The sequence below is a fragment of the Diadema antillarum genome, unplaced genomic scaffold (genome assembly GCF_040938485.1).
Source record: "Diadema antillarum isolate AM-2024a unplaced genomic scaffold, OU_Dant_1.0 seq00002028_RagTag, whole genome shotgun sequence".
Classification (NCBI taxonomy): domain Eukaryota; kingdom Metazoa; phylum Echinodermata; class Echinoidea; order Diadematoida; family Diadematidae; genus Diadema; species Diadema antillarum.
In genome coordinates, this window is record NW_027272682.1 from 134,135 (window position 1) to 151,078 (window position 16,944).

General features: G+C 39.4%; 1 protein-coding gene across 1 annotated transcript in view; it reads left to right on the forward strand.

Moving 5' to 3' along the window:
* The first annotated feature begins 264 nt into the window (after positions 1-264).
* LOC139713667 (cilia- and flagella-associated protein 65-like) overlaps positions 265-16,944 on the forward strand; it is a 33,848-nt gene continuing 17,168 nt past the window's right edge. The window contains 21 exon segments of the mRNA XM_071625368.1: positions 265-437; positions 1,432-1,570; positions 2,078-2,208; positions 2,859-2,881; positions 2,884-3,048; positions 3,597-3,742; positions 4,462-4,575; positions 5,714-5,822; positions 6,624-6,739; positions 7,355-7,504; positions 8,265-8,393; positions 9,022-9,180; positions 9,949-10,167; positions 10,598-10,651; positions 11,215-11,352; positions 12,879-12,982; positions 13,364-13,559; positions 14,139-14,309; positions 15,005-15,090; positions 15,472-15,538; positions 16,469-16,634. Coding sequence (XP_071481469.1) covers positions 265-437; positions 1,432-1,570; positions 2,078-2,208; positions 2,859-2,881; positions 2,884-3,048; positions 3,597-3,742; positions 4,462-4,575; positions 5,714-5,822; positions 6,624-6,739; positions 7,355-7,504; positions 8,265-8,393; positions 9,022-9,180; positions 9,949-10,167; positions 10,598-10,651; positions 11,215-11,352; positions 12,879-12,982; positions 13,364-13,559; positions 14,139-14,309; positions 15,005-15,090; positions 15,472-15,538; positions 16,469-16,634 — 2,755 coding nt within the window.

Here is a 16,944-nt window from a genome sequence, read left to right on the forward strand (position 1 = left end):
TGATGCTGGGCAATTAATTGTTCATCAGTTCGAGTAAAAACAACTCAGAAGAATTTCATGAATTGAGTTGATATGTTGAAGTAAAATTAGACTAATAATATGAATGTAACAACAATCTACCTTCCTGATCTACCTATAGAAATTTAGAGAGTGCAGTGTGTATTAATACAATCTGGTAAAGCCTGTCTGGAATGGTTTCTTTTATTTGTTTATATTCCAGTTTGATCCCTGGACTGACGAACTGACTGGAAAAACTCACCCATCATGCCAGTGGCTGTGCCCAGGAAGTCCACTGCTACCAACCCTCACAAGACCAACCATTTTGGCATAGAGGTGGTCAAAGGGCTAACATGGAAGGGGTGGGAGCCTGGTGGGGAGTACACCAAGCATGTGGTGCTGAAGAATGTGCAGGTCAAGACACAGAAGCTGAAATTCAGGTAAATCTTCCAGTGCTATTCATTAAAATCTGTACAGTATGCTTGGATGGAGTTGATTAAAGAGTACTATGAATGTGATATAAAAAGAAAAATCTAGTTGACTGATTTTTTTTTTTCCTACAGTGATTTTGCAAGGACATAAATATATTCAGCTTCTTGGATGTATAAAAAAAAGTTATTCTTTTATACATTCCCAGCTAAGCAGGTTAGATTTGAGATATGGTTTTGTAAAGAGAAGAGTCACTTGCCCAAGCACAGTAATGAAACATTATTATGTAACTTGAGATACATGTATATTTGGGTATAATATATAATGTGCATTTGATGCTCTGTCAGCTGATCTCAATGCACAATTGATAGCAGCAATATGCATGTTACTTTAATATGCATACTTTAATTATGTTGTGATGTTTAGTAGTTGCTCTCAGCATTATGAGGGAAATTTGAAAGGTCAGATGTGTTTTTTGAGCACTGTACATTAGAGCACAGATAATGCTTGCACAGATTTGCAGATGTTGTAACAATACTGTACGTTTGCCTGGACCCCAAGTGTAACTCTTCATGGGAAGTGAGCAATCAGAATTGTCACAATATATATCGTCAGCTGAGAACCAGGTGGGGGCTATCACATTCTAAAGTTTGAGCATAAATAAAAATGAAACAATCAATTTCCATGAAATAAAAAGTGTATTTAATAAAGAGTGGGTAGATTTATAAGCATTGTTCCAAATGTAGGGTGAAATTGTGCCCTTGTGGTTATCAGTCTTTTTTTAAACCATGACCGAATTACAATTTTAGATGGGCCATGAGTTGAAATTGTAGAATTGTTCGTTTCAAGACCTATGCAAAAGTTTTATAGGTTCGCTACAAAATACTTGACTCTAAAGTGTGAGTGACATCATAGGTGATCTTGCAGTAGATGTATAGCCTGTTAGAATTGATGAGAGTTGAATGCAGTTAAATTGTATGTATATGATATTCCTTCTGTCCGCAGCTCACCAAACACCCGCTTCTTCTCGACACTCTACCCAGAACCAATTGTGTTGAGTGCAGGAACCAGCTACAGCCTCCCAGTTACATTCAGACCCTTGGAGAAGAATATCTATGTTGATAAGATTGAATTTCAAGCTCAGGTGAGGTTTTGATGGCAGCAAGATGTTAATACACATACATTGTATGTGCTGGAGTCCTCATAGAGATGAGGATGCCAAGTGCATACAGTGTAGTTCACTGTGATGTTTTCTCAAAATTTTGGCATATCCTTTGCACTGTCAGTCTGACAATTTTCATTTTTTTTTTCCCATCATTTTCTCAGGAGCTATAAGATAGAAAATAGTACTTGTGGGATGTTCATTATTATCAATTTTTTTTTTCTATCATAAGGAATTAGGATAAACTTTGTATGCAGAACATGCCCCTCAGAAACTTGTTGTCCAGAATTACTTTGTTTATAGTGAAGATTAATCTTGGTGATTTTGATCAGGTTTTCCAAATACGATGCAGACTGATACCACATGCTCTGATAAGCATTTGCATCAGCTCCATGTCAGAGTGTAGGTGTATCAAATAATAGGCCGATTGAGTTACCAGGGCTATAAGTATGAATTTTTGTTTGATATAAAATTATTTTCCTTTCCTAGGATGGAGTGTTTGAAGTGCCCATGAGGGCCGTCCTCCCGAAGCATGAACTCGCTCTCCCAAGCCAGCTGAACTTTGACATGTGTGCCACACAGGATATGGTGACCCTCAACTTCCAGCTGTCAAACACCAGGTAGGCAGAATCAAAGTCAATTATTTACTAATTGTATTTGATGATGCAGTGTAGGACTTCTGGATTCTTTATAAGTGCATAGTTGTGGTGATTTCATTTAATAATTGCTTTGCAAGCAAGTGTCATCATGGTGCCATTACTGTCTATGATAATAACAGTGATTATAATGATCATGGTGATAATAATTCAAAAAAAGAAAAACTTTTCATTTTAGAAGTTTGGATGATTGCATGAGTGCACAATTGCAAAGATGTGAAATAAATGATGAAGCTACACTAATATCAGAGACAAAGATTACTGTGGCCAAGGCCCATATTCATGAAGTAGGACAGAACAGACCTGCAAAAGTAGTAATTCATTGCAAAGGCAAATTATTGCTGCCTGTGGTGTCTTATTCTTGTGACGCTTGTCATAAAGTTTCAGTGATTTTCCATGATACAATTGTTCGTTACATTGAATGAGATACCAAAATATTATATGTATTCATGTGTGATATCTTCTTTGCAGTTGTGGTAACTGTCATCTGAATTTTTTTGATCAATGGTATGTCCATGTCGGCTTAGGTTGCACATTTGCCTGAAAATCTTGTTGATGCAATGTAGTTTTAATCTATTTTCGCATCTCATTTGTCTGCCGTGCTTCTCTCATAGTGAACTGGTTACCAAGTTTGCTTGGCCTTTGTGTTGGAGCCGCAGACGGGTGTGCTTGACCCCAAGACTCAGTGTACCATCACTGCGACCTTCAAGCCCACCTCCGCAGTCGTGTACGAAACTGTCGCAGAGGTCCACTACGGGTCAGATGCATTCACATGCAGAAAGACACTCCGACTTGAGGGCATAGGTTAGTATAGAAGGGGGAAATGAGCTTACTGTCCTTGGGTAAGGTTCATAGGAACAATTCAGAGCCATTGGTCTAAGAGACTTCCCCCGGGTCTGATGTGTATCATTTGAAATGATGCAAATGCTGCCTTCTAAAACTAGCTCATATAATGCTATGAAGGGAGTGGCTGTATGCCCCATACGAATTATTCTAGCGGCATGCTAAGCAAAGTGAAGAAAAAATTGAATATTTGTCTGCCATGTTCCATCAAGAGTGATTTGAGGCACAGTATATTTCACTATCCCGTTAAATCATTATTCTAATGTTTCATTTCATCATATTATAACTTGTTTCATACACAACTGAAGTTACAGATGCTATAGCAAATGCTACTTAGAAGAAGAAAAGATATATTCAAACATTGCTGTGTTTCTCCTTGCATGTCATATGTCCTGTTTTGAAGGGTTGGTGTGCTAATCTGATGTTTTAAGTTTCCCTCCTGTATCTGTTTCAGATATCTGTAAATCTTCTTCTCACTCTCTCTTCCTCCGTGCCTTCCAATATTTCAGGCAAACTGCCCCACCTTCTGGTCTCTCAATCTGGGAAGAGCCCCCGAGCCATGGAGAACCTCAATATTGAGAGCGTTGTGTCTTTTGGTGATGTGGCGATCGGCTCCACAGCAGAAAAATGGATTGAATTACACAACCTTGCTCCGGTAAAATAAAATTCAGTTTGACGTATTCCAGACGTTTGTGCATTACTTGTAGTAGTAGAATTAGTACTTTTAGCAACAATAGCAGTAGTAGTAGTAGTAGTAGTAGCTACGTATGGTAAGGAAATTAGTAGTATGATATTATTGCTAATGCTGATAATGAGGATCACAGCTGACTGTGATTTTGATCATTGCCTTCATTGCTGTTATCATGATGAACATAAGCATGATCATCCTTTTCATGAGTAAACTGATATTTTCTGTTTGAATTTAATGCGATAGATTTTGCATGGAAATCGCAGATAGGAATAATCCATTTTTCTTTTTTAGTATGGCAACTAAACATGCTCCAGCTAGCACTTGATATGCTGACACAGTAACTCGTTGAAGACGAGTCCAGAGAATACTCGGGCAAGTGTCTATGGGAAATGCGCGTTGCAGCAAACTCAGCCCGTCCTCAACAGGTTAAACTCTTTTGAGTTTATAATAGACTGATGTGTCTTCACAAATACAAACTTTAGCCTCAAAGTTATGTTGACCCTTCATGTGGTGCAAGGATATAGCATATCTCTGCTACTCAAAAAAATGTGATTTAAACAATGCTGGCTGTGAACCCAATACCTGCTGCTTCAGATGAATTTTATGAAAAGTGAATGATATAGAAAACTGAATGGTTGGTCAAGACAGTATTGATAGACTTACCAACTTTTTTTGCCATACAGGTGAATGCCCCCTTCACCGTGGACCACCCCACAGCAACCACCAGAATGGACACAGTGTTTGCCTGTCACCAGAAGGCCGGGACTGCCCCTCCGCAGAGTGTCAGCAGAATACCGGTGAGATTCTTCCCCTCCTGCTGAATAGACTAGTCCACTTGTGCTACCATAAAGCAAGAAATTTTCGTGGCGTGAAATTTTCACCCCATGAAATTTTAGTGAATTGCCACTGACTTCCAGTGCATTATAGTGTAGACAAGAACTTTTGCATGCACTTTAATTTCATGAATCTTAACTCTCGTGAAATTTGCAAAATTAAAATGCTCGCGAAAAAATTTTCCGGCTTTACAGTAATCTGAGATAATTGTCAGTTGAATGAATTAACAGTCAGAATCTACCTAATTTAAAGGGGATGGCTAGTAACTGATCAGTGGGAATTAGTGGGAATGCTGGAGGATGATTGTTCCAATCCTTGTGGGATTCATTTAAGAGTACATTATATATCTACTGTTGTGTGAAAATGATTTGCTTCAGAATGGTCTCATATTCAAGTGATGTGCAGTTTAATGTTTCTAGGTTAGCGTGCCTGGTCAGTGACGGGGCATTAATCTGCACATTACTTGACTATGAGACTGTTCTGAAGCAAATAATTTTCACACAACAGTAGATATATAATGTACTCTTCAATGAATCCCACAAGGATTGGAACAATTATCCCTCAGCATTCCCACTGATTCCCACTGATCGGTTACTAGCCATCCCCTTTAATAGGGCACCAGACAGCATGAACTTCGAATGAGAATTAAGTGTTATCCATTTTAAAGAAGCAAAGTTTGCCATTTCCCAGCTTGGAGACAGTCTACTGTAAAACCAGAGACATGTGCAGCATGATACTTTCACAAATTGCCATTAGCATTCAATGCATTGTTTACAAAAGAAGAAGAAGGAAAAAAAAATTGCATGCATTTTACTTCACGAATCGTGGCGCCTTGCAAAATTCTTGAAAGTTTCATGTATTTGAAAATTTGCTAGTTTTACAGTTCATATTACATTTTTGTTATGGAGGAAATACACCAGCATGTTGTTGATTACTGCAAAATATCAGATAACCTGCAAATTAATGAAAATGAAAGCTCTATAACATTTCAGGTTTATGTATGGTACACATTTGAGCAAACAATAATGAAGCATAAAGACCTCTGACCGCTGTATCTGAATTAACTCTGGTCACTGTGATCACCTGTGTATCATGCTACAGGTGAGTTTTACACCCAACACTGTGAATGAGGAGAGTGTGGACTACCTCCATATCCAGGCCATCGGGAAGGTCAGTAAAACGGTGGTCAAGCTCCATGGCCGATGCAAAGGTAAGCTGTCCTTTTGTTTTAAGACTCTGACTCCATCGTCCATCCAAAACGATTACCATATGTAATGTGGTGTAAAATACTTCAGTTGGCACTTTCAAACTCTAAACACAATGTAATATTAACAAAAGCTGTGAGGGAATAATGGCTCTGAATTGAAATTTTTGTAGTCTTTTCATTGTTTGTATTTTTATTTATTCATTTATTTAATTTTTTTTTTGGTGAAGATTATATCATATTACTCATTTAGTTGGTCAGCTTTCATGGCAATTGTGCATAATAGCATTGTGTGTAGTAAGAATTGTTTTGAATGCACATTCCATGTGAAATTGAATACCAATATACCGTTTTTGAAACATTTTCTCCAGACATGTCCTACTACCGTAGTTTATGTATTCCCATGAATAGACATCAATAACAGAAGTATAAAAGTTACTTTGTATGTCATACCTTGAGTTTGGATGTTCCAGAATGTGCAAAACTACTATTCACTAAACATTAGAATCTGTTGAAATGTGTTGATGAACTTTGCTTAAAAGAAATCATAATTGTAAGAAATTAGTATAATCTGCATCATTGAAATGACTGTTTTGTTGTAATAAAGTACAACATATCAGCAGTTTGAGTAATTTTGCTTGTGCATGGTGGAGCAATATCCACATCTCATATTGGAAGTCTTGATAGCACATGAGGAATGCAGTTGTGTTTTCAACTGCAACACACGTTGCGCGTACGCTGATAATGTTAGGATTATGAAGGAATGTTTGACACCCAATCTGAACCTTCGTTCATTCTTATGACTAGGCCCCCATGTGACATTAGGATCCAGTGTCTTAAACTTTGGCCTACTAAATCTGGGCGAGTCTTCGACCCGAACCCTGGACATCATCAACCAATCGGATGTTGCTGCTTCATATCAGGTGAGTTGTCCTAACAACTTCTCCTGTCATAGCTACAACTTACTTTCATCAAATAAGAAAAAGACATGGATGAATTTAGCTAGTAAACATGCCTTTGGTACAGAATGAATTTGCAGCATGCTGGAAAATGGTCTATCAACATCTCCTCTGAGTTTAGATGGTTGTGAAAGTTCAAATATGGGGGAATATTGTTCCATTATCACGTACTGTCTGGTGTGCCGCAATATTTTTGTATGGTTACTAAAAGTACCCCAAATTTCTGTAGATATTGTTCAGTTTAACATCCTCTTGTTCTCATCCAACCACTTTCACGATGAGTGCATGTAAGTTCCTGTTGGTAGGGAAGAAAACATATCATGCTTTAAAATATTGTATTAAAGCTAAATACCACATGTGTAGAGGTCTATGACACATTTCATCATTTCTGCACAGTCAAATTTTGTACGCATAACTGTTTACCATTCCAAAAAGCTTGTCAGTCAATTCTTGAATTTGTGTTTATGCAGAGGAGTAAAGTAGAGAATCACTTCAAATTGTCTTTTATTTTTGATATTTCATCTTTCTTCTTAAATGATTAATATTGCCCCATCTGTATACTTTTGTTTGGTCTTATAGTTCATGTTAGACTGCCAGGAAAGCGTATTTGAGATGAGTGTGCAGTGCGGCAAAGTGGAGCCACACACCACCCAGACCATCATCGTCAACTTCACCCCATTCCACCCCATCAACCACTACCGCAGGGTGGCCTGTGTTGTCCAGAACCAGGTAGGAAGAAATTAACAGCAACACAAACAGTGATGACATTGATAGAAGTTGCATTGCACAATGGAAATGCAGTAGGTAGAGTTGGAGGAAGCATCCATTTAGGATGATATACAGTCGTTCCAGAAGTAAAACTGAAGGTTTTGATCCTCAAATGTAAACCTTTGTAGTGTTGTACTGCAAGGTAATCCCAACAAAGATTGGCCTTCACTCAATGTACACATGAAGAGCCCCACTTAATTCAAGCAGTATCAGTGCTATCATGCAAATCATTTCAAATTCTGAAAGTTGCAAGCTGGTTATTATTACTTTTCAAGCTCATTCACTATCAAGATGTGGATACGTTGTAGCCATCTAATTGGTTTAATTTTCTGGAGTCTTCTTTGCTACCTGTTGTTAAAGTGAAACATTATTAAGTAGATCCCTCTACCACTACAGGTGCAGTTCAGAAGACGGCCTTAACACAATTTTCAAATTCATATCCAGCAGTAGTGTAGTTACACTGTGGAAAAATTTCCCTCCTCCTCCTCCTCCCCCAAACAAGAGAGTACACCATAAAGAAATTAATGTATACAAATGTAAGAATTGAGTTATGTGTCACCTTCTCCATCTTCATATACACTGCAATGCCACTACTGCAAATGAATCTTCCTAACCTACAACGTTGTATCTTACCCATCAGGGAGGCAATTGGCACTCTCTAATTTTGAGTATTCTCAATGGCCTCTATTAAAATTTTGGTATGACTCTTTATTTTATGCAGGAACCCTTGTTCGTGGACATGATCGGCACTTGCCATACAGAGCTGTGCAAACCGGCTGTTCTCCAGCCCAAACACTTGACGCGATACAGGCAGCACGTCGCCAGGGGATTCTCCGTATTCCCACCGGAGGTGAGCGAGATGTTTCTCTTCTCTGTAACCACTTCAAAATGACTACATGCATCAAAGACAGTGCCGGAGAAATCATTTCAAGACAAATTGAAGAAAAGCAAATCCATTTTCCTTTGGATACTTAGAGATATCAAATGCATAAGGCTCTTAAATTCTAGACAAGATGTGTGAAGTTCGAACCCTACATGGAGCTTGCATCATTCGACAGGTAATTTGACTCCCAAGTTGTCCCTCATTGTCGAGGTATGACAGGTAGATACTTGACAATACTGGGATAAGGATAAAATTGGGACCCTTTGGAAGAACCACAATAATAAGGACAAGACTACCATGAGTGTTGTTGTTGTTGTTGTTTTCTTGCTGTTGTCGTCATTGTTGTCAGTATTATTACTATAAGTATCTTTAGTAGTAGAGGTGGTATTATTATTATTAGTAGTAGTAATAGTAGTAGTGCATGGTGGAAGTATCATAATCATCATCATGATTAACATTGTTATCATTACATTGATGTTGTCAACTCTACTTATAGATAGATTTGTTTAAAAACAAAGAAAATTTGGTGAAGTGAGTCTTTCCCCCCACCCCTTCATCTTCTTGCCTGTGTTTAAACTTGCCATGACCCCATCAGCACCTGAATGAGATGGTGAAGGACGGTAAGCTCTGCCTGGATGATAACAGCTGCCTGATGCACCCGACAGCGGAATCCATGGAGGATCTCCTCCAACTTCCAGCACCTCTCCTCCCCATGAAGGAGTACTTTGACGATGGCAGACATGGCGAGCACACGGTGAGCTCAACTGCTGACTCGTAGGGTTGACTGCAGACTAGCAGGGTTGTAGTCGGAGATAGAGTAATTTCCTAGCCTATATCCTCCTACACATGATAAGGTTTTTTTTTGATGATGCAAAAAGCTGTGAGAGTCATTTCCTAGCCTATATCTTCCTACTCACGATAAGGTTTTCTTTGATGATGCAAAAAGCAGAGACAAAGAAAGCTCAGCTCATAGTTTATTCAGATTAGTGGGGTTTGTGGTAGTATAGTGCAAGTGTGAATTTAACAAAGGAAATAGAATTTCATATATTTTGACTTTTTTCAACCAGCTGAATGATTCCATACCATCCGTTTTTATGATTCCTCTTTGTAAGTGAGATTAGTATGTTGTTGTGTTTATTGTCCGTATTCTGAAAAGGTGCCAGATCAGATCATGATTAAACTCAATCAATTCATTCTAAGGGTTGGTCACAAATTGTCCAGTGCAAACTATGATAATCATGGCATAGAATAATTTATAGAATTTACTTTTGTCGTGAGCCATCTGTGTCCAGGATTCCAAAGTTATACAATGATTGTTCTCTAGTACATTTGTTGTAACTAATGTTGATATTATTGTGTTTACAGTGGTTGTTAATGATAGCAGTCCAATTAGCTACAGTAGAACATCTCAGCCTTCTTAACGTCCATCCCAGTTGTCTTATATTATTCAGCAGCAATGGCAATGAGGCCCTATGTGATCTAACAATAATAATTGTCCCATCTATCTGCTCTGTTTCCATAGCAACCCGTCCATGTGACCCTTGACAACACCCACGTCGACTTTGGGAATGTGATGGACCTCCGTCGACCCCAGCAGAAGACGCTGGACATCACCAACCACACCAAGGGCAAGATCACCATCACCTGGATGGGAGACGAAAATCACATCTTCTCCGTCACCCCGTTAACCGCCGACATCCCACCCCTGAAGAGGTCGTCTTTCAGGGTGACGTTCAAACCGGTAAGACGAGTGCAGCTGGCAAAATGTGTGATGAGTAAGATGTCATGTCTTGTTTGAGTGAGATGTCATTTGGATTATGATGTTGGAATTAATGCCATGCTGTAACTCCAAATTTCAAAATCTATTTCATCTGTTTCATGTCAAGGAGGTACATTCATTGATTGATAGCTTCAGTATCTTGTACATTTGAGCTGTTGAACATGACATATGATACCAACCATGAGTGTAAAGGATAGAATAAATTACCATAAAAGAAATCAAAGGATATAGAGTGAGTGAACCACGTTGGTCAGTTGTACAACTTTGCAATCCAGTGTGATAAGTTAAATATCTCTATGTGCAGATACAAATCACTTAAAGTGGCAGTTATACATGAGAAAATCTAAATAAACATCTGAAAAAATGTTGTATCGATCATTCTTCTTTTCAGAATGCCCCCAATCAGTTCTTTGGTGTGGAACTTGAAGGTTTTGCGTTTTACAAGGTGAGTCAAGACAAATGCAACCTTCTGTTCTCTTCGGTCATTCTACTTTTTAAGACATACCACAGGACTTTGAACAAACTAAGGTACCAACTCTTGACAAGAAGACACATAAAAGTGGTTTGAAGGAGGTCGTATGTGATGCAAATATTGAAGTGTAGATTCCAAGATTTTGTTTCAGAATTTAAGGTTTGCTTTGGGAAGAATACATGAGGGTTTGTTCGTGTAAGCTATGCAAAACAATGTAAGCAAGTTTCTCATGTATATTTATTCTTTATGGTCAAAACTACACTGTATATGCCAAATATTTCGCGATGATTATATTTTCATGAATTTCGCAAGTTAGGTGCTATTCGCAAATTTAAAGACACACGAAAATATTGACTCTGATCCTGATATGAATGTGACGTGCATGTATACATTTCTTCATTCAGTACTTTAACCGCTCGCGAAGTGGTCGGGAAGTCCTGATTCGCGAAAATTTAGACTTGATAAATATATGGCGTATACAGTAACTGGACTAAGAGGAAGAAAACATTCCACGTGTTGTCTTTTCGTTTTGGCAGAGCATGCGAGACTACAGGTTGGTCCAGGATGAAACGTTCTGTCCGCCCTGGTGCTTGACCGTGTCGGCCGTCGGCCAGACGTTCCAGCCAAACAATGAGACCTTCCTTCCCCGGTACACACTGGACACGAGAAAACTGGTAAGAGGCCAGCATTGTTGTGCAAGGCAGCTCCATCTCTTGTTACGCTCTTCCACACACTTTTTTTTTTCAGTAGCGTAGCAGTTATCATGATCAGTTGCTCATGAGCAGTAGTTAGTGCATCTGTTAGGGGACTTTGTGGAGACTTTGTCATATTTCATGTGTAAATGATTTAGAGTTGACTAGGGTGCATTCATTGCTCTGCTGAGCATCTGCCTCCTGTCTATGCTGAGAGAGAGATGTGCATCAAATATTATGGGGCAAGCAACTAGATTTATGCATTTTCAAGCCTTTTGCTGTTATATAGGAACAATATCACTGATGATACAAGCAGTTTGTCTGTTTCTTGTCTTTGATCATCTTCCAAGAAATTTGGCACAATGTTGTGGCTTATGTACTTCTAATACCTCAGGTGCTATTCCTGTAAAGTCAAGCTAAGTGAGTTAACCACTCTGTACTTGGTGAAACAATGTTACATAATTTTTTTTTGTTTTTGTTTAAGTGATGAAGAATGTAGGCCTCCATTTTACCTAATGTTGGTGAGCTAATGCCAGAATGAAATTCAAGACCGAGTAGCATGCAGAGACATGAGTGGCCAGATGGAATCAATCCTCATTTGCTGCCCAGCGGGGTAGATTAAAAAACCATGAATAGTGCCCATCAGCGAACATGTGCTTTAAAGCCGGTCTGCACTAGCCATTATTCTGATGCCAGAACTTTTTTTTTTGTTAAGAGCGCCATCTATCAAAACTTCCGGGTATATCGTTTTATACTGTGGCTGATCGCCGCCAGCCTGTCGGTCAGCGCACGATCTCACAGCAGCTGTACTGTGCGCTGTGGAGGACACACACAAGCAGTGCATAATACCGCTCGGCATTATGGGAGTAATGCTGGGCACCACAGAGAAAAATGAGCCTTATGATGGCGCTAGACATGTTTCTTTCCAGTGCAGACCCACTTTAAAGTGTATGCTCAACTGTAACGGTCGACTCAAGTCAAGAGTTGTTCAGCTGTGTGTGTACTTTCATAGAGATCAGTGATAAAGCTATACACATGTTTGTTACATGGATTCTCGAATGTATCCCAGCCTGGCCAGCCTTCCCACTCCATGGTATTCCCTCTCTACCTGGGCCCCGTTTCATAAAGCTGTTCGTAAAGTTACGCATGACTTTACTAATGACTGGAATATGAAGTGCCAATATGTGTGCCCAGTTTGTTTTTCCTTACATTTTAACGAAGTACGACTGTATGTCAATATTTCATCTACATTGGGGCAAAAATACACTTTCAACTAAAAACGTGTGTTAAAATGTAAGAAAAATCATTATCATCTGCAAATTTCAGCTTTAACTGAATTGAAATGAACAATGATTAGGAAACCCACTTGGCTTACCATATTTAAGTCATTTGTTAAGTCATGCATAACTTTACAAACAAGCTTTATGAAACAGGGCCCAGGTCTTTAACTATCGATGGGTTTTTAGTAAGATATGAATGATAAGATGGGATGATTCTCTCTCCCCCAGGTTTTCCCAGCTGTAGACATCGGAGACTCAATCTACAAGACTCTGTTACTTAGCAACGAGGGGACCACACCCATCCACTTCAACATTCCAGACGACCCATCGGCGTAAGTAGATTTGTTCATACAGTGACTTCTCTTGAGTTACTTGTTCGTGAAGAATTCTGACCTCAAAGATCTCTCAGTGCAAACTTAATGTCATTGCACATAGTTCTACTTCACAGTTTACACCATTGTGTGTCAGCGAAGTGTTCACCGAGATATTCTTAGTCCTGTATCTCAGATCTGTTTATCGTTATTGCAAGCGCAGAGTTTTTTCAGAAGAGGACTGTGCGATAATCATTAGCATTTCAGTCTGCGTTCTATCTTGTAGAAGTTAATGGCTGCAGTGCACAAGTTTCCTGATAAGATTTTCAAGGACAATGAGTATGACCATATCAAACTGAAGTGATAAAAATGATTTGTATCATGGGCTTCTATCCCACACAGAACCTTCAAGGTCAAGCCGTGCTCCGGCCTCCTGCGGGACAAGCACCAGCTCTTTGTCTTCAGGGTCACCCCAACGGTCAAGGACAAGTCTCTCAGGCACCGCTTCCTGTGCCGCCTCAATGACTCGGACAAACACATCCAGGCCATTGAAGCTCTTGGGTCATCTGAACAGCCAAAGGTCCTCCTGGATACAGAGGTAACATCTACACCCTAAGGATGCTGGATTTGTCCTTAATTTTGACTCCATGGGTGCATTCGGGTGCTCTCCTAAAGTGAAGTGTACTGTACTGTACTCGCGCCAGAGGAGCGCTCGAATGCTCTTAAAGAGTACCGTACCGAGCTAAACCGAGCCAAATGTGGACCACTTCGCAATGTGCTCCAATAGGGTACCAAAAGTTTGCATGTGAGAATGTGCGTAACATGCACATACGTCATAATACCAAGAGCTAATTCTCTTTGTTCAGGACATCTGTAGGTAGTTTAAGCACACCAGGTGAATGACCCTCTTGCTTCAAGATGCGTGACCCCCTCTAAAAATAACTCATGAGGTACGCTTTCTCAACAGAGCGCTTGAATGCTCCAAATCTGGCACAGTTCCGTATGGTATGCTTTGGTTCAGTTCGCTTTAGAGCGCTCAAACACACCCTATGTGTTTATGAAGTAGTAATGAATCATCAAGTTCCATGATTGCCTTGTAACATCAGAGTACTTGGGTCATCAAAAGACCCAAAATGAGCAGCTGTGTCTTACAAACTTTGCGTTACCTTTCCCCCAGGGTGTGCTCTACTTCAAGTCCACCTGCATTGGCACCTCGTCACGGCGATCCTACAAGGTGAAGAACACATCCCGCATCACACTCAAATACCAGTGGAAGGTGCCTCACCACCAGAGGGCGCTGCTCTCAGTCTACCCAACGTCTGGTATCATCCTGCCGAACGAGACACAGGTAAACCTTGAACAAATTTTTATAATGTTAAAGAGGAAATGAATTAGGTGGAGATTGAATGGTTTGTGGCCATAAACACTTTTTGTTAAGCTTTGAAAATGTGATACATCATGAGTGTACTGATGTGAACAGTTCTACAGCGACTCCACTTTTAAAGTGATTATACAAATAAAAGATGTATTAAAAGAATGATGCTTTATCATTCTTGATTCTTTCGTAGTGTCTAAGTTCTACCTGAATAGTAAATTTCATGACATGGCATTTGCAGGTTACTTTTGAGCAGAGCAAGGCTGTATTCACTGGATTTGATGATAAATAGTTTACATTTTCTTTGGTTGGAGTGTTATTTTAGAAACTTGTTCTGACTGCACTCACCAGAATATTTGTGAAGCATTCTTGCTATAACCATGTTTTTTAAAAAGTTATGTGTATTGGATGCTCTTGTTCTTTATAAGTGTGTTTATTCTTGTTAATAATTTCTTCTATTGGCATGTTGCCACAAGAATCCACCTTTTTCATTTAATGTACAATATGCAGAAGTCTGTAAATCATGATTATATGTCGTCTGTTGAGAATGAGAAGGGCGTTAAGTGGTCTTGAACACTATGGGTTTTGTGGCAACTTAACGCCCTTATCATTCTCAACAGACGATGTTGTTTTGTAACATTCAAAACATTGCTCTGTTCTTCCCCCAGTCCCACATATGGACATTCACGCCAAGTGAAGAGATCAAATATGTCATCAAGCCGTCCATGTATGTTGAAGACATGAGGCACATTGGGTAAGTACTTCATGTTTGCTGCCCCCACTTCCCCACTCACCCATCTCCTTCCCCATTAGTCTTGAACCTTTTCTGCTTCCCTAGGAAGAAGCTTAAGAGGTATCTTGTCCATGTCCTGTAACTTTTTGTCACCCTTACTTGCCTCCAACGTAATACCAATTTAATTATTTCATTTGAGCACACACACATACATAATGATTTCATATGAGCACACACAACCGCGTTGATGTATAGGCACATATAACCGTGTTGATATTTGTTCTGAAGTTAGTTTTGAATCTCAACAGTAGCAATTCCAGTTGTGTTTATGTTACTGTAATGCTTATGTCAGTCTTTTAGTGTTACAAGGGCACTAATGCATCCAATATATCTTTTCTGCAGGGACCTCAGTAGAAGAAAGACTTTCCTGCTGAGAGTCATAGGAGAAGGATCCATGGGAAGGATTAAGGTAAGAATCTTTGTTGAGGATCAGGGCCCCGTTTTATGAAAAAAAAAAAAAAAAAATCGATTTTAAATATCCTGACCACACAGGCTGCCATAGACTTACAGTTGATATCAACTATATAATTGATTTTAACTCTTCATAAAACAGGGCCCAGGAATCATTATTGTGAATTAAGTTGGAACATGTGCGTAAAGGATTGTCATTGACGAGTTGTGGGAGATAGGGCGACAAAAGCCATACCAAGTGCTGATTCTTAAAGGCCATCTGCTGATGAAATTTTTACATACCAAATCTGCAGCAAAATTGAAAATGTATTCTCAGAAACTTGAAAGACTGATTGTTGGGCATTGGGGAAGTAAACATCAGCATTGTTTTCTCTCCATTTATCTGAGCCAGGTATATCCTCTGTACAACGAATTAATATTTCATGCTGACTTCAACACACTGCCAGTCATACCGCTCTCCCCCTCTCCCCTTTACTGTAAAAGCAAAGAAAAGGTAGGTGGTATACTCTTCTCAAAATGAAACAAAAGGGAGTGTAAATAGAGCTTCAAACATTTGGGGAGATGACAAAATGAATTCAAAATGTGAGACACATGCCTGTCAATACGTTTCTTGTTATTGTAGACTACACAATTTCTTTATCGTTATTGGTATTAAAACATAATACTTTTTTTTTTTGTTCTATTTGAGATAATCAAACTTTGCTCACTTCAATTCAATTCATTTCGATTCAATCGTGCTTCATTGAAAAAAAAGAAAAGAAAAATTGAATGAAAAAAAACAAACATGAAAAACCTTTCACTATGCATATTGGAAGGCAAATTCAAAACTTTTAAAAGTAATGGTTGGTATTCATTGCATGACACACATTCAAGTAGATACATTTTAATCTGGGAATTCCCCATCTTTATTTCTTTGCTCTCCTTCCAGTGTGAGAATGCCGTCCTCGATCTGTCTGACGTGATCGTCAACACGGCCATCACCCGGGAGGTGGTACTCCACAACTGCAGCAACTGCAGTCTGCACTACGAGCTGGACGTCGAGCAGACGCTGGAGGGCAGCTACGCAGAAGAGGCATCCCGGACGGATGAGATCGGTAAGTGTGGAGGTGATGACGTGGTCATGTGGTTTGAACCTTTTGACTTGTAATAGATAGGTCATGGGTTCAAGCCCTGGTCAGGACACCAGTGTCCTTGGACAAGACTGGTGTCAATTTTGCTTCCTGGGAGAGGCCTAATAACTCAATTGTTCATTAGCCCGTTGAGGACAAGTCCCAAGTATACTCGGGCAGGTGTCTACGAGAAATGCGTGTTGTAGCAAAATCAGTCCGTCCTCAACAGGTTTGTATGTTTTATTTTTTTTAATCATGGGATAAAAATCAATAAAAATGTATAAAGTGATAAAAA